The 23,192-nt window shown below is 44.9% G+C and overlaps 8 protein-coding genes across 8 annotated transcripts; 6 read left to right on the top strand and 2 right to left on the bottom strand.

The window, feature by feature from the left end:
• On the top strand, positions 1-2,927 carry F5J12DRAFT_470911 (uncharacterized protein). The gene is made up of 16 exons (XM_051739589.1): positions 1-16; positions 69-199; positions 249-314; positions 365-460; positions 514-623; positions 675-699; positions 751-804; positions 856-1,046; positions 1,104-1,201; positions 1,263-1,412; positions 1,465-1,627; positions 1,677-1,690; positions 1,741-1,856; positions 1,916-2,019; positions 2,080-2,172; positions 2,227-2,927. The coding sequence occupies exons 2-16, from the start codon at positions 173-175 to the stop codon at positions 2,594-2,596; spliced, it is 1,677 nt and encodes a 558-aa protein (XP_051595292.1). The 5' UTR covers positions 1-16; positions 69-172; the 3' UTR covers positions 2,597-2,927.
• Positions 2,928-3,905: 978 nt separating this feature from the next.
• F5J12DRAFT_727566 (uncharacterized protein) lies at positions 3,906-4,109 on the top strand (the record flags this gene model as incomplete). The annotated part of the gene is made up of 1 exon (XM_051741816.1): positions 3,906-4,109. One exon carries the CDS (start codon positions 3,906-3,908, stop codon positions 4,107-4,109), a length of 204 nt encoding a protein of 67 aa, XP_051595291.1.
• A 394-nt stretch (positions 4,110-4,503) lies between these two features.
• Positions 4,504-6,127, top strand: F5J12DRAFT_786439 (uncharacterized protein; the record flags this gene model as incomplete). The annotated part of the gene is made up of 8 exons (XM_051743450.1): positions 4,504-4,530; positions 4,596-4,770; positions 4,832-4,894; positions 4,943-5,023; positions 5,266-5,411; positions 5,465-5,683; positions 5,837-5,911; positions 5,975-6,127. The coding sequence occupies 8 exons, from the start codon at positions 4,504-4,506 to the stop codon at positions 6,125-6,127; spliced, it is 939 nt and encodes a 312-aa protein (XP_051595290.1).
• Positions 6,128-8,681: 2,554 nt separating this feature from the next.
• On the bottom strand, positions 8,682-10,314 carry F5J12DRAFT_966299 (uncharacterized protein; the record flags this gene model as incomplete). Its single annotated transcript, XM_051750011.1, has 7 exons — positions 8,682-8,855; positions 8,884-9,195; positions 9,261-9,327; positions 9,380-9,465; positions 9,524-9,996; positions 10,074-10,152; positions 10,213-10,314. 7 exons carry the CDS (start codon positions 10,312-10,314, stop codon positions 8,682-8,684), a joined length of 1,293 nt encoding a protein of 430 aa, XP_051595289.1.
• Positions 10,315-11,439: 1,125 nt separating this feature from the next.
• F5J12DRAFT_727537 (uncharacterized protein) lies at positions 11,440-11,634 on the bottom strand (the record flags this gene model as incomplete). Its single annotated transcript, XM_051741814.1, has 1 exon — positions 11,440-11,634. The coding sequence occupies one exon, from the start codon at positions 11,632-11,634 to the stop codon at positions 11,440-11,442; it is 195 nt and encodes a 64-aa protein (XP_051595288.1).
• Positions 11,635-12,908: 1,274 nt separating this feature from the next.
• On the top strand, positions 12,909-14,201 carry F5J12DRAFT_907539 (uncharacterized protein; the record flags this gene model as incomplete). The annotated part of the gene is made up of 7 exons (XM_051748951.1): positions 12,909-13,024; positions 13,047-13,060; positions 13,094-13,418; positions 13,558-13,604; positions 13,641-13,730; positions 13,770-13,862; positions 13,939-14,201. The coding sequence occupies 7 exons, from the start codon at positions 12,909-12,911 to the stop codon at positions 14,199-14,201; spliced, it is 948 nt and encodes a 315-aa protein (XP_051595287.1).
• A 6,257-nt stretch (positions 14,202-20,458) lies between these two features.
• On the top strand, positions 20,459-20,863 carry F5J12DRAFT_688623 (uncharacterized protein; the record flags this gene model as incomplete). Its single annotated transcript, XM_051740352.1, has 1 exon — positions 20,459-20,863. A coding segment is annotated over one exon (405 nt), but the record flags the coding sequence as incomplete, so codon positions are not given.
• A 563-nt stretch (positions 20,864-21,426) lies between these two features.
• On the top strand, positions 21,427-22,791 carry F5J12DRAFT_897615 (uncharacterized protein; the record flags this gene model as incomplete). Its single annotated transcript, XM_051748038.1, has 3 exons — positions 21,427-21,871; positions 21,935-22,543; positions 22,634-22,791. 3 exons carry the CDS (start codon positions 21,427-21,429, stop codon positions 22,789-22,791), a joined length of 1,212 nt encoding a protein of 403 aa, XP_051595285.1.
• Positions 22,792-23,192: the final 401 nt, after the last annotated feature.

The raw sequence follows: 23,192 nt of genomic DNA, 5'->3' as shown, positions 1-23,192 counted from the left end.
ACCTCGATGAACCTTTGTCAGTCTCGTTTAAACTGCACGTCATCAAGCGCTTGACTGACACACCGTAGAACGTTGACTGCGGGGCAGCTCTCCATTTCCGTACGCCGAACGAAGTTGCATCTCCATTTCAGGCGCCAGCCGCTTGTTGAAACCTTCACGATCGATTTGGGCGATGTTCTCTCCGGGTTGGAAGGACATGGTATATTCCACCGTGTACATCTTTCCTTCGACTCCTGAGACCCGTGCAGTGTTTCAGCAGGAAACGGGGCAAGTTACTCGTCACCCTCGGATTCGCATCCCAAGCCCCAATAGTCGTACGTAAATAATAGATGCCACTGAATGGGTCCTGACGGGGGGCCTGCAGACTAGAGTTCCGAACCCGAACCCATCTTCCCCTGCAGATGCCGAGAGTCTACAGCCAAATACTCAACAGTCGGTAGTAGTGCGAAGTATACCAACCGTAAGTGGAGAATCAAGCGCTGCAAGACGAGTCCTGATATGGAGGGCTTGCAGGATATTGCAGTTGGCAGTGCAGGTATAGGTGTCGCTGCCAACACACTTGCACCTGCGAATCGCGATAGTCTACGACCAACCACTGAAGAGCTCATTAAACAGTGTCCTCGGTGAGTCTCAACTTCACACTTGCCAGTGTCTCACTTATTGCCGTGTAATAGTTTCCGAGTCTTGGTAGTTGGAAAGGTAACTTGAACTTGCATGCCGCCACTCACCTAGGTTCTAACATCCTTACAGTCAGGTGTTGGAAAATCCGCTTTGATCAATCGAATCTTCGGTGTGAACACTGCGGTTGAGTGGTTCAAATTCTGTGTCCCTACCTGGCGTTGATGACGCCCATAGATTGTAGAAAAGGATAAACCAGGGGGAGCAAACATTGAACAGGAATTCACTTCGCCAGCGAACGACCGGCTCATTCTGCATGAAAGCAAAGGTTTTGAGGCGGGCGACACTAGCAGCTGTGAAATCGTGAAGTCATTCATAGTGGAGAGGAAGAAAGAACCCGATATCAAACATCAGCTTCACGCGGTCTGGTACGTAGTTCTGAGACAGCCACGTTGAAGGTTTTGACGGAAGAGTCTACATGATAGGTTGTGTTTTCAGATACCCATTCCGACGTACGGTGAACGACTTTTGGAGGACGCTGCAGAAGCGTTTTTGAAAACAAGGAAGGAAGTCCTAGGGAATAGTGAGCAATTATATTGTTGTTTATTCTCCAGTACACCAACCGCATTCAGCGCCGACAATAGTCGTATTCACGAAATATGACCGGCTCGTGAGTTTCATGCGGCTGAGAATACCAAACGATCCTGAGGCAGGGCAACGATATCTGGAAGAGGAATGCGTCCGGCTAATCAACGATTTTACGGGAGAGGATATTGCACATGTTGCAGTTAGCTGTGGGTGTTACTCCTTCGATTCCGTTCTCCCACTCAGCCCAGAGACCACCAGCGAGATCCAAGCATGAGCACGGGCTTAAGGACCTAATAAGCCTTACTCAGGACATGGTATCTACGAGTTCCGCCTCCCAGGAGAACCGAGTATCGCCAGTGCCTCTGGCAGCTGCAGGGGCACAACGAATGTTGCCTACATTGAAGGTTGAGTCATCAATCGCGTGAGTGTCAATCATTGCGACAGTGCATGCATTTTGACTTGTTAAACAGCGTAGGAAAGCAAAGTAAGTCTGGATGTATGCAACACTTTATTAGAGGCTGACCCTTTTACAAGAATACTGGAGTGCGCTGGGTACCAGCGCAAATTCCCCTGGTCATACAATACAGGACTGCCTTCGTGTCATACACAACGACATCGTGGCGGTCTGGAACATTTACGACCCTTGCCAAGTGAGCATTGTTGCCCTAGCAGCGAGCCTTACTACAATGTACTGACATCTCCCTTGTAGTACTTGAATAGTGAGGACTTCCGAAAGGTGATGATGAACATGGTTGAGAGAATCGATGCACCAGCCGAGCCAAATTCCCTCGCTCGCACCGACACATTAACTGGGTAAGTGTCGTTGTTGGAACCCGTTGTGCGACAAGCTCAAACGAATCGCTGCACATCAAGGGGGGTCCCTCTGATCGCTCTAGCTCCTGTAATGCTGCCATTAAATGCTTTCCTCGGCCATGGCAAGTGGGTTCTGGCAACAAACCAGCTACTGTGCGTGGCACTTTTGTGATGCTTTCAGTATCAGATGACTCAGTGACCTCTCAGACAAGGCGTTCCCACAAAGTTCATGGCTTACATCGTTGATTTGACACACGTACTGGAAATACTGTTTTCACTCACGGCTGGGATAAGAGAAAAGAAGCTTACTCGTATGGCGGTTAAGATTGCATATAAAGCCTACCTTGAATCGCAATGGGTAACGTACACCCACACAGAAATTAGGCATTTCCAATGTCCGAGTACGACTCGTGATGCTGTCCTCGACAAGATCACATCCATGATCTCTTCAGACGACAGGGAGGTTCAAGTTTCTAGGGCACTCGAAAGGATGCCATCGGTTGACTTGGAGAGAGATGAAGAGTGGACGAGCGAAGAAGCCTCGGTGACGCTGTCCTCGACAAGATCACATCCATAATCCCTTCAGGTGACAGGGAGATTCGAGTGTCTAGGGCGCTCGAAACGCTTTCACGAGTTGACCTGGGGAAAGACGAAGAGTGGATGGGCCAAGAAGTCCCCCAGTGAAGCTTGCGCATTCATTTAGCATCTTTTCCTGACGTTTTGCGTACTTTCATTAATTTTCCTGTTATATCACAGTCTGCCTTGTCTCGCTGTATCTGCACGTTGTAGCTGGCTTGGATCGAGTGTTTTTCGACAGAGAAGTCTTCGGGCAGTCATCTGCAATACCTACACTATTGTCCACTTTACAACCCACATCCTGCCATTTTCTCGGAGGTTTATGAATGGCGCCCTGGCAAATCGCCATAACGGCCGTATTGTGGTACAATGGACCACAGCCTGTGCTAGGATCAGCATCATCATCAGCAGTCAGTTGAGTTGGTTTAGGAAAAGTATGGAAAGCCAGATGGTCACGCTCAGGTACATGGTGGGTGATGTGCCATACACCTACTGGATTTGGTAGTCAACCACCTTGGGACTCGGGACGGCCCTGGAAAAATACACACGGGTGTTTGTAGAAATATCTGTAGGTATCCTCAGTAGTGCAACAAGCTACTGATGTATTAGACCAACCTGTAGGTATCTACAGGATATCAGTAAGTATAATACTGGTAGTGAAAGTGAGCTTACCCTCAGTAGTGCAACAAGCCCAAGGGACAAGCAGAAAATGCAAACTAACATTGTCATTCCAGGTCAAGATACCAAACAGTAATGTCTACTTCAACATTTGAGTGATCTTTTGAACCCCAAATCATCCCCATCACCTGTGCCATCTACCACTAGCCCCTCCCCACTGGAAGACAGTGCCATTGATGATGCTCATGCTATTCAACACTTCAATCATGTCGATGAACCATCCTTTGATGAGGACCTTGACTATTCTGCTTGACATGTGACTTCAGGCCAGCTTTATGATAGCTGGACAGCAGTCATACCTATGATTATCAACTCATATCTCCAGTACTTGACTGAAACAACTGGAAAACCATTGGCAGGCTGTGTTACACTGATCTTTAATTGTCACAGCAGGTGTGAGCCAAGGCACTCTTCCCTCCTCTGCCTGTATTTTGATTGTTTGTTGCTGACTTTGTATGTTTGCTGCACACTGACATATTTCTAGGTTTTGCTACTGTGACTATCCTAAGCTGTGCATGTGCACTGCTTCCTCAAGTGCTCCTGCACATCAGAGAAATGGGGAATGACAGAATTGCAGTCACAACCAGTCAGTGACAGGTTTAAACAGGTTTAAACCATTTTTTTGCTTCCTGATGCATTCAGGCCTCTTCCCTACCACCCCTTCTCAACCATGCATAGCAATTTCTGTTGAATTACTTGGATTTTATTGTGTGCTATTTGAATGTTCTTGCAACTCTATCAATTCCCTGGCTTCTGCACTCAATACCCATTATGAGCACCAAGGTTTCTGCTTGACCACCCAAGAAGTGTGTGCTTGCCTTATTAAAATTGTCTAGCTTATGAACATAGTTAACAGGGTAAAATTGTACAAGAACCATTTCATCGCAGCATCAGCCATGCTGTGCAGTGGTTTGATGATTTGCAAACACATGTAGAGCATCATGTAGAAAAGATAATTGGCCACTGTCATGAAATTGTGTCAAAGAACCTTCATCATGCTCAATCAGCTGAGGAAACACTGCCATCACCTATCCCCCCATCTTCCAACTGTCAATCTCCACCATCCCTGGATTTATGTGCTTTGATCCTTGTCCAAAGATGCCCCACTTATTTGTCAGAAAATTATTCAGTCCATTGCAATGATGTCAGATTTTTACATGGTGATAATCAGTTCATGATAGATTGCATGTGAGAGTGTGGAGTTGCAAATATGCTGGCAATGCTGTCGCAATGCCCTTTGCAACAGCAACTGCTACTGTCTGTGTCTCACTGCGCTGTCCACTCATTTTTCTTTATTGTATTTACTGTCTTTACTCTCACAGGACACATTCCCTTTGTTGACCAGTAGTATGCCTCCAGAAAAGCACACTACTACCTGCAAATTGTGTGGGAAAATGTTCAAGCTGACTGGAATAGGACCTCATTGCAAATTGTGCATCAGGCAGGCTCGCAAAATGAATGAAGATCATGCTCACTTTGACTTGCTTCATCAAGAAGGTACATAGGAATTTTACCAGTTGATTTTATTTCTGATTTACCACTGGATTGATTTGAACAGGCATTCTTACTGGTGGATCAGTGACAGGGCCCACTGTTGAGACGCATGCAGAGCCAGCACCGGGTAAGTTTCCTGCTACTCTCCAAATTGGACTCTCACAATTGTTAGCAGAGCCTGCTACATTCTGGCCCATGGTTATGGATCTCAAGCCACCTGCTGGTGCTGATGTGGGTGTGAATGATGAACTGAATGGTGTGTGTCAATATGTGATCACATATTTTCCATGCCAATATGTTATGCAGTTGCTGAACCCAAGGTCGATATCAACATTGTTGACGATATCTGAGTCGAATACCACCTGAATGCTGGAAAGCCAACTGTGAAAGTGCCATTCACCAAGTTCACCTGAGGTCATGCACCCAAGATATACAAACCAGATCCATGCACCACTCTGTGGTACCTGTTCTGAACCCATCTCGACTTTGACCTCTCAGAATTTATCCACAATGCTGCTCTCAACAAGGAGCAAGTGAATTGTATCCTCAAGCTTTTGAAATGTTCTCACACTGAGGACTGGACTCTGAATAATTACAATGATCTTGAGAGCACTCAGTGGGCTGCTTTGCACTGCATGACAGCAGTAAGTGGTGTCTATTCATTGTCATTGTCAACCCTAATTACATCCTAGCCCAGTTTCAGATGATGATAATAAGTGCACCATTTGGAGGTGAGATGATGGAATTTAAGATGTATTATCGTTTGTTGTGGGATTGGGCCTGCGATCTCTTGAAGGATTCAGGTGTGGGCCCATATTTTGTATTTGATGCTCAGTGCCTATCCAAGTTTGATGGTGCTTCATTTGTTCGTTTCATCGATGAGCCATGGATGGCTAACAAATTTTGGGATGTACAAGTATGTCATTAGTAGTCTTTGTGTACAACTTCAACAATTTTTTTTCAGAGTAATCTACCTTTGGATGGCAAAGTTCTAGCATTTGTTTTATATGCTGATAAAGCCAAGTTGTTGTTGTTTGGTTGACAAAAAGGGTATCCAGTTGTTGCGCAGATTGTGAATCTACCCACTTGGATCTGTAATGGTGAAGGTTTAGGTGGTGGCCATGTATTTGGGTGGTTACCAATTGTAAGTTCCTTCATTGATAGCATTGAGTACACTGGCTGATTTTCTGTATTGCACTTCTAATAGGTGAAGGAAGACAAGAAGTACTCTGGAAAGAAATTGTTTGCCAACTTCAAGAATTGTGTTTGGCATGAATTGTTCAAGAAGATACTGGATACAATATTGGAGTACTCAAAAACTGGCTATTGGGTAAGGTGTTGGGATGGCGTTGCACACTGACTTTTTCCTACTGTACTAATTCTTTCAGCTGATTATGAAGAGCAGTAAGTGGATATGCTGCCCAAAATATCATGAATGCAGGCTGACAATCTTTGTCACTCAGAGTGGTCATGGCACTCATATGTGGTGTGATGTCAAATCACCCTTGCCCCATTTGCCTTATCCATCACAACAAGATATCAAAATTCCCTGAGGACTGTGAATGTCATACCAGCAAGAACATTTTCAAGACATTACAGGAAGCACACTCACAGACCTGAGCAGACAGCAAGGAACAAATTCTGGTGAAACAGGGACTATGTGATGTAGATGTAAGTGGCTCATGCTGTTACCTTTGCTCTAGCTCTAATTGCCTCTAGAGTGCCTTCCAGGAGGTTGGGAACATGGACATTTATTGAGCGGTTGTGTTGGGATAGACTCCATGCCAACTGTGCAGGAAAATTTGGCAACCATTTGTGGGGAGAACTTTTGAGGATTCTTGAGACAATGGGAAAAGTTGAACAGAAGTGTGTCTATCTTGTTGCATGAAGCAGTTGTGCTGATAATTTACTAGTCTCAATGTGATGCCTTGTTGGCACAGTCTCAATCATTTCAAGGAAGCACTTTCAGTTTCATACACAGATGGTCAAAAGTTTGAGGACCTATCCAAGGTATTGTAAGTGTCTTACCAAGCTCTGATTTCGCTGACATTTCCTGAACAGATAATCATATTCACCTGTCATCTGACAACACAGTGGCATCCATTGCTGCCATGGCAGCATTGATCTCTGCAGACAGGTCCTCCATTGCACTGGTCTTGGACTTGGTAGCCCCATTGGGATTCCCAAACACAAAGTGATTCATCTCTGCAACAATGTTCTGGATGTGACGACCCATCCACTTGCTGATAAGCACTTGTTTGTATGCATGGAACACTTGATAGTAGTTAATTTTTGAGATTTGTCCACAGCCATTCCTTGGGAACTCTTTGTCAGGTGAAAGTAGAAACATACACTATAATGATGGGGATTGAATCAGTGACATGTGGTGCTGTATCGATGCAAGCAATCTACTTACCACCATGGCTGCCCACACAATAGACCCCAGTGTCACCAGCAGTGACCTTCCATTTCTGCCCATTTGTCCTTGGCCCACCATGACAAACAAAGCCTTCTGTGAGGGACATCTTGCCCCACAGTGCTCCCTTCAAAATCTTTTCCTCATCAGTGCAAACTTAGAATGGTAGTAGTTTTGAACACACCAGAGCAAGTGGCTTCCAGTTCATGAATGGTTTGCACACATCAACTTTCATGTCCTTGAACAGAAAAGGGAACCAGATGGTGAAGTGTTGGTTAGGAGTGCCGACATCATTAACACCAAGCATCTTGACAATTTCAGGAACTTCGAGACAAGATGCAACTGGCAGGAAGTGGTTCTTCAGTAGCCCAAAGATTTCATGGGCATTGTCATGTAGTTTGTACAGAATGTCAGAATGACCATTTTGCATTGCCTGTGTGAACTAGGATCTTGTCAGTACAGGAGAACCAAGCAACAAACATGAACATACGACATCAAGAAAGAAGTGTGTATGTCTCAATCTATATAGATGTTCCAGGAGAATCAAGTCAAGCTCTGTGACGAGACTGTGTTCCTCCACTGCAGCACTGGCATAACACTCAGCTGTTGCAAATATGGGAGTGGGGGACATAGACAACTCAGACATTGCATTAGTTAGTGGTGTTTGCAGCAAGAACATCTCCATCATGACAGCATACTTCTTCCCAAGCATCTTGATCTCACTATCATATGTGATAATGTCAGTGGGAAGGTCTTTCATAGACTGGCATGTTTTGTTTGCCTTGAGGACAGTATTCTTCTCCAGTAGCTCTCGATTGCGGGATTTCTCTACATCAAGTTGCAGTTGGATGGCCTTCAACACCTGTGAAGCAGTCAGTAAGAGCAGGAATTTGCATAGGCATGGGCACGAGCCTCTGCAAGACCACCACTGCCATCTCTTGACCCAGCTGACACACTCGTGGTCCATTGGTTACCTTCACCAGCATCAGCTTCATCTAAGTCAGCAAGTGCAGACAGAGAGCACCCACTGAGATTCATAATGGATGCACTCAGAACATGTAGACAGAGTGTAAGGGGACTGGGCAGTGGGGTCATCAATTGGTTTCTTGATGACCTTTTGAATGTGGGAGTGGTGCATATGCTACTGACCCTGACCAAAAAAATAGTGCACCATGATGCAGCCATGATGCCTCTTACCAAAGGGCTGGTGCATAATATCAAGTCAGATGAACCTCATGGCAAGGGAAAGTCACCATAGATCCATGGCTATGCCATCCTTACTGGGGAAAGGCATATTGAATTCAGCAGAGGATTGCAGGGGCTAGGAACAGACAGAACATAAAATAGTAGGCTGCTGCAGAATTGGGGCACAGGGAAGCAGCACAACAGAGGCCACTAGTGAGCACAGGATGGCAATGCAAATGATGGTGCATGTGGAGTCAACAAGGTACTGTTTAAACTGGTTAGAACCCAGGGTTAGCATGATGACCTAGATAACTTAGCTTGCCTGGTCATGGATCAGTTTGATTTCCTGGTTGAACACCTTCTTGGGATCATACCCACAGAACAATTCAGGGAATCTACATTTCGAGTTCAACAATAGATCACAGGGAAAGGAGAGATATGCACCAATTAGACAGACACTGGCATGACTGAGAATCTCCTTCTCATACTGGCTTCTAACATTCCTTGTCATCCACAGGCTCTCCTGTCTTGGCATCTACCCAACCAACATGTAGAGTACTGTCTTTGAGGTGGCTGTCAAAGTGCTTAATAGAGCCCATGATCTGTGCCATGTCAATGCAACCTTCAATAGTGAATTCTCCATGAGCTTCCATCTCCCACTGAGTCCATGAACTATGCCATGGGCTGACTTCAGCAAACCCAGTTATGATGATGACTTTTTCTGAGTTGATGATACCATGTGATTTGCTGAGTTCCTCGAAGGCAGAAGCAGGTTTGAGAGTAGGGAGATCAAACTTGAAGTTAGCACAAGGTACAACATTGACATTCTGGAGCACATGTTCTGCAAACCGAAGATGTTGAATGCCATCTTTTTCGTGGAGAAGGTGTGCACACCATAAGCTTTGACTTCCCAAGTGACTATATTGGTGGCATCCATCAAACCCATACTGCAGGTCCATCTGAGATGGGAGTTAGTTGTAGGTGCCAAGCTGGGTTTAATGAGTTACACACCCAATCACAGCACCAGCCAGGCATAGATATTCACCCCAGCTTTTGGAGTTCCAGCAGTTGAACAAGGTTTCAAGCGAGATCTTGGACTCTGAGTACAGGTCATCATTGCCAAAGAGACTGGTTTGGTGACAATGGCAAAATAACCAGGGTAGGCCAAGTAACGAGCTGACTGGACACTTTTTTGGTCTTGATGGCACCCAAGATCTGCAGCAAGTTGATGAGCATAATAATATGGTGAGCAAGCTCCAATTTGTTGTCCAAGCCATCAATCTCATGCCCATTCTCTGGAACAGCAGAAAATGGAAGGATGTAGTCGAGATCCATGCCAAGAGTAGCATAGATATAGTCGACAAGTGCCTCAACATCCTGCTTGGACCCCTGATTGAAGGGCATGACAGTGAGTGCTGAACCCTGGGCACTGAACCTTTGGTAAATGTCTTGGTAATACTCCACAGTGCAGTGACTGTAGCAGGAAGTGGTGATAACAACATGGGCGCCACTGGAAATGAGGCCCTTTAAGATCTCAACACCAATGGAACCTTTGCTGACACCAGTGAGGAGAGTGTTCTTGTCCTTGAAAGTCATTCCAGGCATGGCAATTTCATGAAGAATGGCATCTCATCAGCAGATATAGATGTGATTATAGAGACCTGAGGTCAAAGAAACTGAGAGGAAGAATGATGGTCATGATGACGTTGATGGGGATGGTCAGGGCCCCTCCTCAGCGAACAGACAACACCTTCATACAGAGCCTTGATATGGCTCTTCTGGTCCTGGCCAATTCTGGGTTATGAGTTGATGACTGTCCAGAGTTTGAGGACATCTTATTGAACCTTTTGAATGTTCATGGTAGAGATTGTGTCACCACTGGTCATTTCTTCCACATATGCTTCCATTCTGTGAACATTCACATGAACAACCTTGGGGTAGCACATACTCGCAAATCTCTGTGGTTCAAAGATGAAAAGATATTATTAGCAGTAAGGTAATAAACAAACCAAAGCAAGGAGGTGACTATGGTCAAGGGAAAATAACCTTGTATGCCATATGGATCTATGAAGTAATGAAAATGTTGTTATTTCGTGGGCTAGACAGCTTGTCGATCCTCAATACACTGATGATCAGAAGGAGGACTTGTCAGTTTCAAATGAATGGGTTTCAGAAGGACAACGTACAAATAGACCATTTCAGAGGTGCCCTGCCACTTTGTGCATCATTTGCACACGAAGGAACATGTCAGTGTCAATTGTGTCAACAATGAGATACTCGCCCAGTCTTGTATGATCTGGATATAGAAGGGCACCATGAATGATCGAGTGGACTGAAATAATTTCAGATGATCTGTGTGGTTGCACACATACCCTCCAGAAGTTGAGGTGGTTGTCCTTCCAGAGCCATTGCCCAATCAGCCAGGCATCATATGGCTGTAGCAAGGCCAAAGGGAAGGTTTCTTCACCAATGACACAATTGAACAAAAGTACAAGTCACCCAAATATGTCTTTCTCCTGAGTCTTGACAAGCACACAGTCATAACAAGGACATCCATGGAAGTTAGGATGGCAATGTAGATAATCCATGTACCGACACCAGTCAACAGTGGACTCAAAGTTCACTTTGACGAAGCAATATTCCATGATCTTTGGTGAATATTAGAGATACTGGAAACTGAACAAAAACAATGTTTCATCTTACCTTGTCATTCCTTTGGAATTGAATGGGCTTCCTGCTGGGAAGTGGCTTCCCTATAATGTTGAAGTGTTTATTGAGGAACTCACTGAGCTTTCCACAGAATCGATTGAATGCATTGTTGGTAACACTCTTCTTCTCAATGTCCTCGAACGTTAATGGTTCTTTCACTTCACTGCCAAACTTGACATGGAAAAACTCCTCCTCAGGTTTGTCAGTAATGGCTTTGAGGTCATCCAGATTTGTCGGTTTTCCAGTCAACCTGTAAGCATTGTATTTTGTAATCCTGCCATGAATATGTTCAAGAACCAGTCTGAGATGATTGACATTGAGAATCTACAGAAGTTTAGGCATGCTGAATACTAACAAACAATTTAGGACTTACTTGCTGAGCAATGTCCTTGAAGTTTGTTTTGTTTTTGATAATAAGCTTCCTTCAAGGGGCCATGCATTTTCTCATTTGGCTTCATGTTGAAATTGCAGGTGACACCCTTGGCTTCAATGTCATCAAACACATGCATATGGGTATGGTTCTTTGGAAAGTTCCAGTTTTTCCCTGTATGTTGCATCTTCTCTGCATATTTCTGGTCAGGAAACAGTGAGAGGAGAGCTACAACATCGAAAGCGGAGCTGACCTGAATCAATGAATTGAAAGTAGTGAGTGCCTCCCACCCAGCAGCAAGTGTGTGTGTCATATGTAATTTCGAGTGTGGTATACATATCAAACTTGATGTAAGCGCACAGACAGCATAACAGGAGGTAACCATCTTTTTCTGTCTTGTGGGGGAAGATGTTATGATGATACAGATGAGGTAGCTGCCACTGATTCCAACATTCATGAAAGTAGCTCTGGTCTGTCCACTCCAGATTCAGTCTCAATCACTGATGTGAACATTCACATCAATGCGACATCCACACCCACTCCTGGCATGGGCAACACCACCAACTCAGGCCACTGCCAATAGCAATAATGTGGAATCCAGTACTGGTACTACAGCATGGAATAAGTCTAGTGGATGTCATGGTAGAGGTAGATGGGCAAAGTAGCTACTAATTGTCATTACTGTTAGTCGCAAGCATGTGTACTGTAATACTACTTGTACGCAATTTCGAAAATTTTGTCTAAGTCTTGAAAAGCTCCTTAAGAGGTGTTGATGCTTGTGTAGGAAGATTGGTCACGTGGACTAATGGTAACACATGCTAAAGTAAGTCTCTAGTTGGCACTAGACTAACTAACACTGAGTCCTTGGGTTCAAATCCTGATCAGAGCCATAAAAAATACTTAGTAATACTTACTAGTTAGATTGGGGATGGGTTGTATTAGTAAAGATTTCCATGTAAGGTGATACTAATAGCATAGCATGTAGTAGACAAAGATAAGATAGATCAAAATCAAAATCAAAATCAGAATAGAATAGAATTGTGGTCAGGTGATAAGATAAGATTACAAAAGGTAATATAATATAAAATTTTTGTTGCCTTAGTCCTGAAGTGTATTGTGATCCTTGGCTCTCAGTTGCAATACATTGCAGGTCCAATTATGGTAGGATGGCAGTGCCCAGGGTCTGGATTTTTGTCACATGACAAGGCTATCATAACAATCATTATAATTGCATTGCAATGTAGGGGTGATGGCACTATGTTTGTACTATTGACCCCCAAATATTACCTTGCTATGCCATAGCAATGCCTATTGTAAGTCTGATTACATAGAAAACTTTAGTATTGCAATGCCATTTTAATTACACATTTGATTGTGGGCATTGCAATCGCTTGTGATGCATTGAAGCTAATATACAGATTTTCTGACATTTCGCAGGTACCACATTTGGATGACCATTGAATGAAGGTGGTGACATTCATGTTGCTACTGATGGGAATTTTCACCATTGTCATCAGCACTCAGCAGGCAGTTGTCCCCCTTTCTACAAGCCCACATATTTCATTCCCAAGGCTCAAGTGGATGAGGTGGGATTGTTAGGATTGGATGGGCATGTAAGTGGTCCCCAAGACAACATCATGTTATAGTTCCTGATGAAGTGATTAATCAATGTGAGGCATCATATGAAGCAGCTGATGGCAACAAGCAGAAGGCCATGATGGATTGCTTCAACGACACTGGCATCATGGCTCTCATATGCCATCACGACATCCTGCTTTTCCTTGCAAACATTGACACCCCTGGCAAACAACAGAAGTATAGTATTGCACTCCTGGAACACCTCTTTTCCCTCTTGCCATCAGCAGCAACTGTTGTTGTATTGTACAACATTGGTTGCATTCTTGATTGTTCATTATCCAAGGTCAGCAAGCCACTTTTTACATCTACACATGTGCTGATATTCTTGTGCAAGTATGACATTCTAAGTGACAGAATCATCTCTCACCTATGCTTTGCAACAACTGCTATGCATGCCTACAGCCATGAGTGGGCTTGCCAGCTTACTTACAACCCACACATTATTAACAGACTAGGTCTTTCTGATGGGGAGGGTACCAAACACCTTTGGTCATGATTCATCAAACTTATCAGCATTGAGTGAGCCTCATTGGTAAATCTAATTCTTTATTGTAGTTGACAAGAACTTGAAATATTCGCTTCAGCATGAATGGCAGATATGGTTAATTGATTGGCATGTGGCTGCCATCGGACTGGGTATGCATAGTGATCTTGGGGACTGGATTTGATGCTGACTAAAGGAAGGAATTTCTGAACAAGGTTCTGAGGCACAGAACATCATCAGTGACTGTGGTATTGGTATTCCAGAGTTGCAGAAGCAGTGGTCTGATCAATGCAGTGTGCAGCTTTCAATATGTGCACATAAGTCTCGCATCATGGTACTGAAGTCCCCTGCCAACTCCCATTTTTTTAGATGTGCCAGCATGGCTGAAGAAAGAATTAGACACAGTGCTTGTACTGCAAGCCGATGTGGAAGCCTCTGACAGAGCCCTACAAGCTGTGCACATGATAATCATGCAGGGCACGGTGCAGGATACCCTTGATGCTCTCGAGAGTCTGGAGCGCAGCCACAACCAACTTCTAAACAAGATAGATGTGTTGTATGCTTCTCTCAACATCCCTGACAAATTTCTGGAACTCCATGGAGTTAACTTGGAGTTTGTTCAGATGGTGTGAGATTTGAAGATAAGTATTCAGAAGCACATGATTGGCAGCTTTTTCGAATGGGACAAACTCAATTGTGCAGTAGGGGGCGACCAGAAGGCATTGGGTAGGTGACATATACCTTGTCATTGTTACATTAACCAAGTTGGTCTAGGCACAAAACTCCATCAGCAGACTTGAAAAGCAATCGCAAAACGCCAGCCAGCCCTCATGTCTGCCATCTGTAAATTTAACAAGTACTGTGAACATTTCGCTGAGCTATATGATGCATCTTCTGGCATTCCCTTCCATCACCACTTCCAATGAAGCTTGCAGAATTATGGAATGACCAAAGCCTCCTCGAAGATGTGTGGGTAACACCTTCTGTTGGAGAAATCCCATGGTGGCTAGAAGATGTTGATGTCAGAGAAGGCATCAGGGCAGTTCTCAAGAGTGATCATTGCCTCGAAGAACAGCAGCATCTTGGGATGGAGGCTGACCATATGTGCCAATTGTTTGGTCATGAACTGTGTGCTATTGAGCTCATGATATGATTGCCAGAAAGTAAGTCTGGGAATGGTTTATTGGCTTCATGGACTAACACTGTGTAGACTCTAAGTACTATTTAGTCCTTCAGCAACATTGTGAATCCTTGGCAAAACTGCAAGAAAGGTGGCCCAACCTGCTGGCCTCTGCTGTTTGCTATGCAAGCCATGCCTGCAATGCCATGACTGTCACTACTTTGCTCACATGCACTGCTGCTGCCCCACTCGTTTTGCAATGGCTCCCTCCTGTTCTATGTGATGTACCTGCAGGTGCTTTGAGCGAAGATGATGGTGGACTAGCTCTTGATCCTGACCCTATAGAAGACATCCTGTGTTATGCCTGAGCTGAGTGACTTTGTCAAATGGACTAGTCACAAGTGGCATGAGGGGGAGTCTATGGGCTGAACTTATTGTAACCCCTATGGCTCAGTTATCACAAAAGTACAACAAGGGATCACTTCCACTGGTGAGTTCTTCTGAGATCACAATGGGGAAGGGAACAAGGACAAAAGCAAAGGGATGAAGCTGAGTTGCAAGCTATCAAAAAACTGGGGATACAGAGTATGGTACAGCTGTATAAATACCTCAGGACAAGAGTACCATACAGGTTGTGCCAAGGCAATGGCAAGTATCTGCAGCAGTAAACAATGAAGCAGAAAAGAGTCATACAGTGTCATATGATGGGGGTAGCATAGGAAATGAAGGCTATACCAGCCACACAATCAATGCACAGCAGGGAGCCTGACAACAGAGCAAGAAACAAGCAATCAGAGCAATATACATGAGTCAGAGCCAAAACATGAAATAGACCATTCATCAGAGATGGGGGTGGAACACCAGATCACCTACAGGTGCACAGTATCAGGGGGCATTGGAAATACCATGACCACCAGAGATCTGAGCTGTCCTTTGAGTGTAGACACACCCAAGATGATGACAGTTATTAGGGATGTGACAAGACACATGATACACATGATTGTGAGGAAACAAAAAAGGAAAGACCCCTGACATGAGCACAACATCCTGGACCCTGCTCAGCTTGCTTTGGTGGATGTTTTTGAAGATATGGAGTCACCACTGACCACTAACGAAGAGGACCTGGGCAATGCTGAAGGTCAGAAGGACTCTTTTAATGTGGATGTTCTCTGGAAACTCCCCTTCATAAGTCCAATCTGAATATACTCGATCCATTTAGTAACATTTCACAGACCCCAACCATTAATACAATGGATATTTATAGCAATGTACTCATCGCTTCTGGCATTTATGTGAGGTGTGTCTGAGAAACACAAGATGGATTCCCCTGTCAAACCTTTGAGGCAAATGACTATGAGCATCTCACTTCCCTGACTGCCTGACTCAATGATACCTGCATCAATGGTTGCTCTGCACTTCTTTATTCGGAATTTCAATCATCAGCTGCCACACAATGTGCAGTATTCTTGACACATGACCTCCCATGTATTCAATATCATGCTGAAGACAATGTCCTGTGGCACAATACTTCATGGACCCAGTACTGGGAAAAAATGATGTGGATCCTCCCAATTCACTGGCCATCCCCTGTTGGGCATTGGGCTCTCTGTGTCATCAAGTTCCCTTCCAAGCAACTCCCTCTCTTTGATAGTCTCACAGAACAAAAGCCATGGAAATGGGACATAAAGGTAAGCAAATATTCCTGTACTCTGTGCTTACTAACTGTCCACAGGATATCTCCAGACTTATTTCTCGCATGTCCTTCATTGCCTCAAAGAAGCTCGGAGTCCCTCAGAGAGATTTGGGATCCTGGTCTGCACACCCAATTATTGTAAGCACCATCGATTATACTTGACAACTATTTCTCAAGAAATATACTAGTGCGAGCCTTTGCAGTCCAATGGGTATGACTGTGGTCTTTGGGTCTTAGCTCAAGTTGCAGCGGTCCTACGAGGTTATGATATTACCAATCTGTGCGAGGGAAACATGATTGCATTTCATTGTTACCTCCAATCCCTCATACTTAGCATTCTATTATCTGGCATGTAACTATGTCAAGCTGTTGTGATAAGGGTTTCTGCCATTCTCCAAAACCAATGCCTCCCATGTGAAATAATATATTTCTTGGGCTCACCACTGCAACCAGCATGCTGCCACTTGGTTGTTGTGGCCTCCAGACACACAACCTCCTACAATATCAATTACAACAGACCATTGCATGATTTGCTCCTTGAGATCATCCACCAGCTCAGTGAAGATCAGCTTGTGGTCACCTTCTGCAAAGTGAGTCACATGTTGGACCTTTGATTTGTTCAACAGTTGCATGCATTGCCCAAGCATGACATCAATGAGATTTTGTGTGAACCTCACCTCTTGTAGTGTCGAATCCAGTTCAGAATCCATGTATGGAGGGTCCTCCTCCCATCTAGGGAGGTCTGATTCATCCAGAGCATCAGCACTCCAAGCCACTTCCAGAAACAGAGATGACATTGGTAGAGACTTGGTTGCATATGCAATAAGCAATGGTGACAGGGCTGGAACAGATGAAATGACATTAGGATGGATGATCTGCGATGCAGGTGGTTGAGTTGTATGTGTAGCCTCTTTACTGATGTGTCATCCCACCCGCTTCCTGTACGCATGGTGATTCTGATCCGAACAGAGTGGTTTGCCTCTAAAATAAATCTTGGTTAATCTGCTGGACATTAGGCATGTGTTTTGGTTACCTGTAGATGCATAGCAGGCCCTCTGCCTACATAGAGCTTCCTGTCTTTCTTTGAGGGCCAGGTATTTTGGTATGTGCCCCATTTGAACTACCTGAGGAACAAAGTATGACTATTCAACTCTGAAACTGTGCCAGTTCAATGTACTATGTATGTACTAAGCGTGCATATTCACTCATCCTAGTAAACAACATATGCTCATTTTGGTGGCATCCAACAGGGGGGGGAATACTGAATTAATTCCAACTCTTAATGCAGCTGAAAACGCCTTAGTCGCTGCACCAGCTATGTTTTGCATTCAGTAGGAAGTTTATTCACATCATAATTGGCTGTTGTAGTCAGAGCTACCCCTGTACACCTTCACAAGGTGTCTAGCTCACTCACTGCTTGCTCTTGACTACAATACTCAATGTTCCACAATGACCACTCCATTCCTACCAAGGCTCAGTCTAACAAATGATCCTGTCTACTATTCATGCATACTCAAGAACGAGTACAGTTGGTGGGGTATCCAGAGGCTCTCCGCACCCTCTGCATCCTCCCTGCCACAAACTCTGCTGTCACGATCTGAATCTAACCCATCAAGTTGGAAGCAAAGTGTTCCCTTGGCTTCTGCCCAAGTTTTGGGCTATCATATTGCTCAGATGGGCATTCCAATCCTCGGGAGATCTTTGATGATTGTCATTCTGTATAAAGGCAGTGTACCAGACCTAGTTGTGGCTCTTTCCCCCCACCCTTCATTTTTTGCACCATTGAAAGCTTTCATGGATACAGTTAGGATCATCTCTCTTTTCTACACCATATCTGATTTCTTTCTTCAGGAGAATGTACACAACACTAGAGGTAACCCTCCGGTGATCACCTTACCATCACTACCAGCATGCCTGGATACTTCTTCCATGCATCCAGAGCCATCTGCAAGTACTCACAATGACTTTGTTGTGGTACAGGTTGGAGGTGGTTGCTGCAAACCCACACTGCCATTCGTGACTCCAACATGACTCCATCAAAAAGTCAAAGCAACTACTCGAGATACTGGGTTGGTTCACAAAGCTTCACTCCACTGAAGCCATATGCTCGCGACTGACAGTGATGACAACCCATTCCTCTCTGAACCCATCGCACCAAACACTCAGGCAGATACTTCAATGAAAAATCCAGGCAAGTCACCTGCTGTCTGAGGTTATCATGTACTAATTCAATATAGTCACTGAGGCTGATGTCACATCTTGTCCTTCCAGCACAGGTATCCTGAAGCCTGGACGCTCTGTTCCCCCTCTCAATACCCTCATGGGAGCGCTGTCCAAACTGCCTCCTGAACAATTGTCATCCATTGCGAATGTGCAGACTGATACTTCCCTGACAAAAAATCCAGGTAAGTTGTGCACCTTTTGGAATGGTTCTGTAACTAATTCAATTTAGTTGTTGAGGGTGATTACACACCATGGCTGGCTGGGCCAGCTGTTTCGAAGCATGGACACTTTGTCCCACCTCTCAGTACCCTCGCAAGAGCACCATCCAAACCTCCTCCCAATTTACCAGTACCTTCCACACGCCCTTCCACCACCCTCGCAAATGAGGTCGCAAAAGAGGCTCCAGTGCCAGCTACTGCTTCAGCTTTGACTCATGCGCCCAGTTTGGCCCCATCACATGCCTTGGATAGATTGGGATTCGAGCCTGTGGAGATCACTGAAAATGCACCTGTGAAAGTGAGTCCCTACCTTCCCTCTAGACAAGCATTTCGATAATTGCTGTTAGACAATACCTTCAATGAAGACTGTTCTGCCTTTTCCTTTTTCATCATTTTCCTACCCAGAGTCACCCACTCCTCACCATCATGTTTCCCCCCATCCACTGTGCTCGGCTACATTCTCTTGTGAGCATACTTCTGAGATTGAGAGTGATGAGTGTGGTGAGGATGGCAGCAACCCTATATATACCCACAGAAGGTTGCCAGCTGCCACCATGGATGAGTTCAATGAAAGTTTTCAGCATGTCAATGATATATTCAGTAAACTTGGTGAAAGTCGAGGAATGCCATGGCAACAGGTCAGGGACTGTTACAACTGTCAGTATTCATGCTCAAACCTACAAAATCTCTGGAACCTTTATTCCACCTATTTTGCGAAGCACATACGGACTGAACTTGCTCAGCTCCCTGCACCTGAGGCAGTCCAGGGGACTCCATTGGTGGATATGAGGAGAGCATGCGATTCACGTTGCAAAGCTGAGTTCCCCTGATACCTACATTGACATCCTGGAAACATGGAAGGAGGCTGAGGAGCTTGAAGACATTGGAGGTATAGTTGCCCGATGCCAGCAATTGTTCAATGAGATGATAAAGAACATTGATCACAATGTCAGTATCTCTTGGACATACCATTCATGGAATGTTTTGATCTTTCATTGGTTTCAGTTTGCTGCATTATCAAAATCACATGTGTTTGAGGGTTGCTATATTTTGGCAGGTAGGGTCATCAACCAAGATGCCAGTCTTGCCCATGTGTTCACAACTCCTGGTGCTGATGGGGTATGTCCCTGTTTCCTGTGCTTTCATGTCAAATGCTCATGCTTACAGTTCTTCCCTTCCTGGTACCATGCTGATACACATGAGATCATTGGGCATTTCAAGGCACACATATAGTAAGTCATATCACTGCTTTCTCTATTACTGTCTGATATGTTATTTAGTAACAAAGTTTCTCTGGACTCCATGACTGAAGCCTTTGGGGGTACCAATGATGTAGATACTGAGGTCATTGTCAAGAAAGGAAAAGGAAAGCAACATGCCATTACCATGGATGCAGAGGTTGTTGCTGAGAAAGGAAAGCAACAGCTTGTTAATGAGAAGAATGACAAGTCCAATAACAATGATGAAGTCAAATTTATTTGTTTGGATCATGAGCAAGTTAAGCAACTCCTCAGGAAGCATATTGGTAAGCCTTTCACATTTCCTGTGCGATGCCATTTAACATGTCATTTAGGAAGTTTTGGTTGGAAATGGGCATCACAAAAATTGTTCCCATGGCAGTCACTCCTCAATGATTTGGCAGGCAGTGCTTTGGTCTTGATGAACTGGTCAGTGGGTGTTCTATTCCCAGGCGAGGAATGCTGCAGAAAGGGAAATGGGAAGGGTATTTCGGACTTAACCCTCACTGATTGCTCGAAGCTTGTCACTGCTCTCAAGGACCAAAGTACCAACTGGCTTCATCTTCAGTGCTTGCCTAAACTGAAAGGTACATTCTTAATTCTCCTAGTGACAGTGGATGCTAATGTCATCACAGACATGCTTCTTTCATTGAAGAAACCAGTCATCAATAGTGCCCCACCATCTCATGACTCTAATCTTACAAGGGGCAAGCATGTGTTCATGAACTCCACCGTGGATTACCTTGGACCCAGCCAATTGCCTAGCATCACTGCTACATGTGTCAAGAGGAATAAGAGCAAGAAAAGAGCTTGGTTTGAAGTTGATGGGATGGAAGGATTGGGCAATTCTGACAGCATTGAAGAGGTCTCCATGGACAAGAAGCCTAAATCCAGCACCACCCCTCAGCCAAAGGCACTTGGTGCTCCTCAATGATCTTTGAAGTTGAAAGCCACTGGAGCTTCTGAAGTCATAAGTCTCTCAAGTAGTTCACAATCTCAGTCCAAGTCCTCTGGTGACAACTTTCATCCTGTGGATGCCCAGGATGATGACAATGTGGCCAGTGATGTTGAGATGGAAGATGGTGAGGCTGCCAGCAAGGCGAGGTGTGTTGCAGATATGTCTGACTATGAGCAAGAACCACTTTCCAACAAGCACAAAGTAAAGACATCTAAGCAAAACAAGGTGAGGACATCAAAAGCTTTGAAGAGTAGCAAGGCCAGCTGTCATATTCCATCATTGCTGATGTATGTTTCATCAGATGGTGGTCAAGTGGATGGTATGGCAGAGCAGAGTATTCATTCTGATGTTCTGGAGCCTCGCAAGGGCTCCACCAGCACTACTGAAGAAGTTTCGTCCCTCCTGTTATGTCAGATCTCACTGATCATATCATCACCGAAAGCACTCAACTTGATGTTCCAGAGTCTTGCAAGGGGACTACCAATGTCATGAAGGTGCTTGTCCCTGCTATGGGTTCAGACACCACTTGTCACATTGTCACCACTGGCTCTGCACAGAAAACTCTTCAACCTACCACTTCAGACCTTCACAAGGCATCTGCTGACACTGCAAACCTTACCTCAGTTGTCACCATTGGCTCCAATGCTCCTGGAGTTACATGCAGCATTTCCATTTCTAACATCACTGATTCCCATGAGACTCCCAGCATTCTGTGCAACACTTCTGTCCCTGTTTCTGTGATCCCCAGCCCCGATGAAGCATCAGATACTTCTACTATTTCCAACAGCACTTCCACTTCAGTCCCTGAGGCCACACAAGTACCCAATGAATCTGATGCAAAACCAAATGCAGGTAAACTCCATCACTTTCAACATTACATGCACACTGCTAATGATCACTTATTGTCCTGGCTAGCTCCCTCCACCCCTGTCACTCATGCTGCTGCTGATCTCTTCATCGGTGAGGATGATGGGCCAGATGGAGGGTTCTTCTCAGGCTATCCTAGTGGCCCTGCCACCAGAAAAGGTTCTCTGATAACACATGCCAAGTGCCCAGCACTGCATCTCATGCAAGGTCCAGCCCACCTAGGAAGTGACCATGAACCATTTGACCTTCAGCTTCATGTGTTCCCAGACAAGCCAGAAATTCATACCACATCTGCTAGGCTCTGTGCAGCTGAGGAAGGATGTCTACCTACAATGGAAAGTGAGGCTGACAGTGCTTGGCAAACTGGTCCACATTCCCTTCATGGTGCATGTTTGAGTTTGACCTTGGGCCCTGGTGGCCCACATATTGCTTACAATGTACCTCACCCTCTCCATGCTACACAGTTCAATCATCTATTGCAGCAGCATACTTTTGCTGATCAGCTCCCTGGGCCAGGTATCCCACTGTGGCAGATGCCAGGGGTACCTTATGATTACAACACTGTCATGCATGGAGGATGGTATAACCATCCAGCAGTTCCCTATCCTCCCCCATATCCGCCACCTGGCTGTCCATCTTACAGATCATACATGGAGGGTATGCCATCAACCATGCCACAGCAACAGATTAGTAATGTGGGACATCCCAACTACAACATCTAGCATGTCACTCTCACTCATGTGCCAGATTACTACTTTGGCAGGGGAGGGTATGAGGATTCTCACTTCTGCCATGACCCTGCTCCCATTGGCCAGACTGGTACTGTCCCAGAAGTTGCTGTTGGTGCTACTCCTCTTCCACCACGTCCTGGCGACACCACAAAGTCTGAGTCTGCTGCTGAGTAGGCTGCCATTTTAGCTTCTGGGGCTTGGTGTTTTTCAAGCTTATGTGTTGCCATCTGCATACATCTTCCTTACTGTTCTCGAGAGAAAACTTAAATTTTTTTTTTTACCAAATGCTTCTGAGATCTCGTGCACAGTACATATTGGTTGTCAATACAAATTGTGTTCTGTATCCCTCCAATACAATTAGTTAATGCCCTGCGAATCGTTCTCATGTGATCAAGGTCAAAACTAACTGAAGAAAACATATTGTATGAGATGACTGCCACAAAGAACACAAAAAAAACATATGGTTTGAACAACAAAAAAAAACTCCAGCGAAACCCTCTAGTGCAGTCTCTCGGCAACGTCAGTCTACTCCAGTGGACCGCTGCCAGTGGCTCTTAAGAGCTACTCACGAAGGT

The sequence above is a fragment of the Pisolithus orientalis genome, assembly GCF_024613125.1.
Source record: "Pisolithus orientalis strain OTSU chromosome Unknown F5J12scaffold_57, whole genome shotgun sequence".
In the NCBI taxonomy this organism is placed as follows: Eukaryota; Fungi; Basidiomycota; class Agaricomycetes; order Boletales; family Pisolithaceae; genus Pisolithus; species Pisolithus orientalis.
Note: the sequence above shows the minus strand (reverse complement) of the source record. Positions and strands in the feature narration are given on the sequence as shown.

Excerpts from the sequence above, each read along its gene's own strand:
- F5J12DRAFT_470911 (XM_051739589.1), top strand. The coding sequence starts at position 173 with ATGTTCTCTCCGGGTTGGAAGGACATG. Across the intron at positions 315-364 it reads CATCCCAAGCCCCAATAGTC|ACTAGAGTTCCGAACCCGAA; the intron begins GTACGTAAATAA and ends GGGGGCCTGCAG. Across the intron at positions 1,413-1,464 it reads TGCACATGTTGCAGTTAGCT|CGAGATCCAAGCATGAGCAC; the intron begins GTGGGTGTTACT and ends AGAGACCACCAG.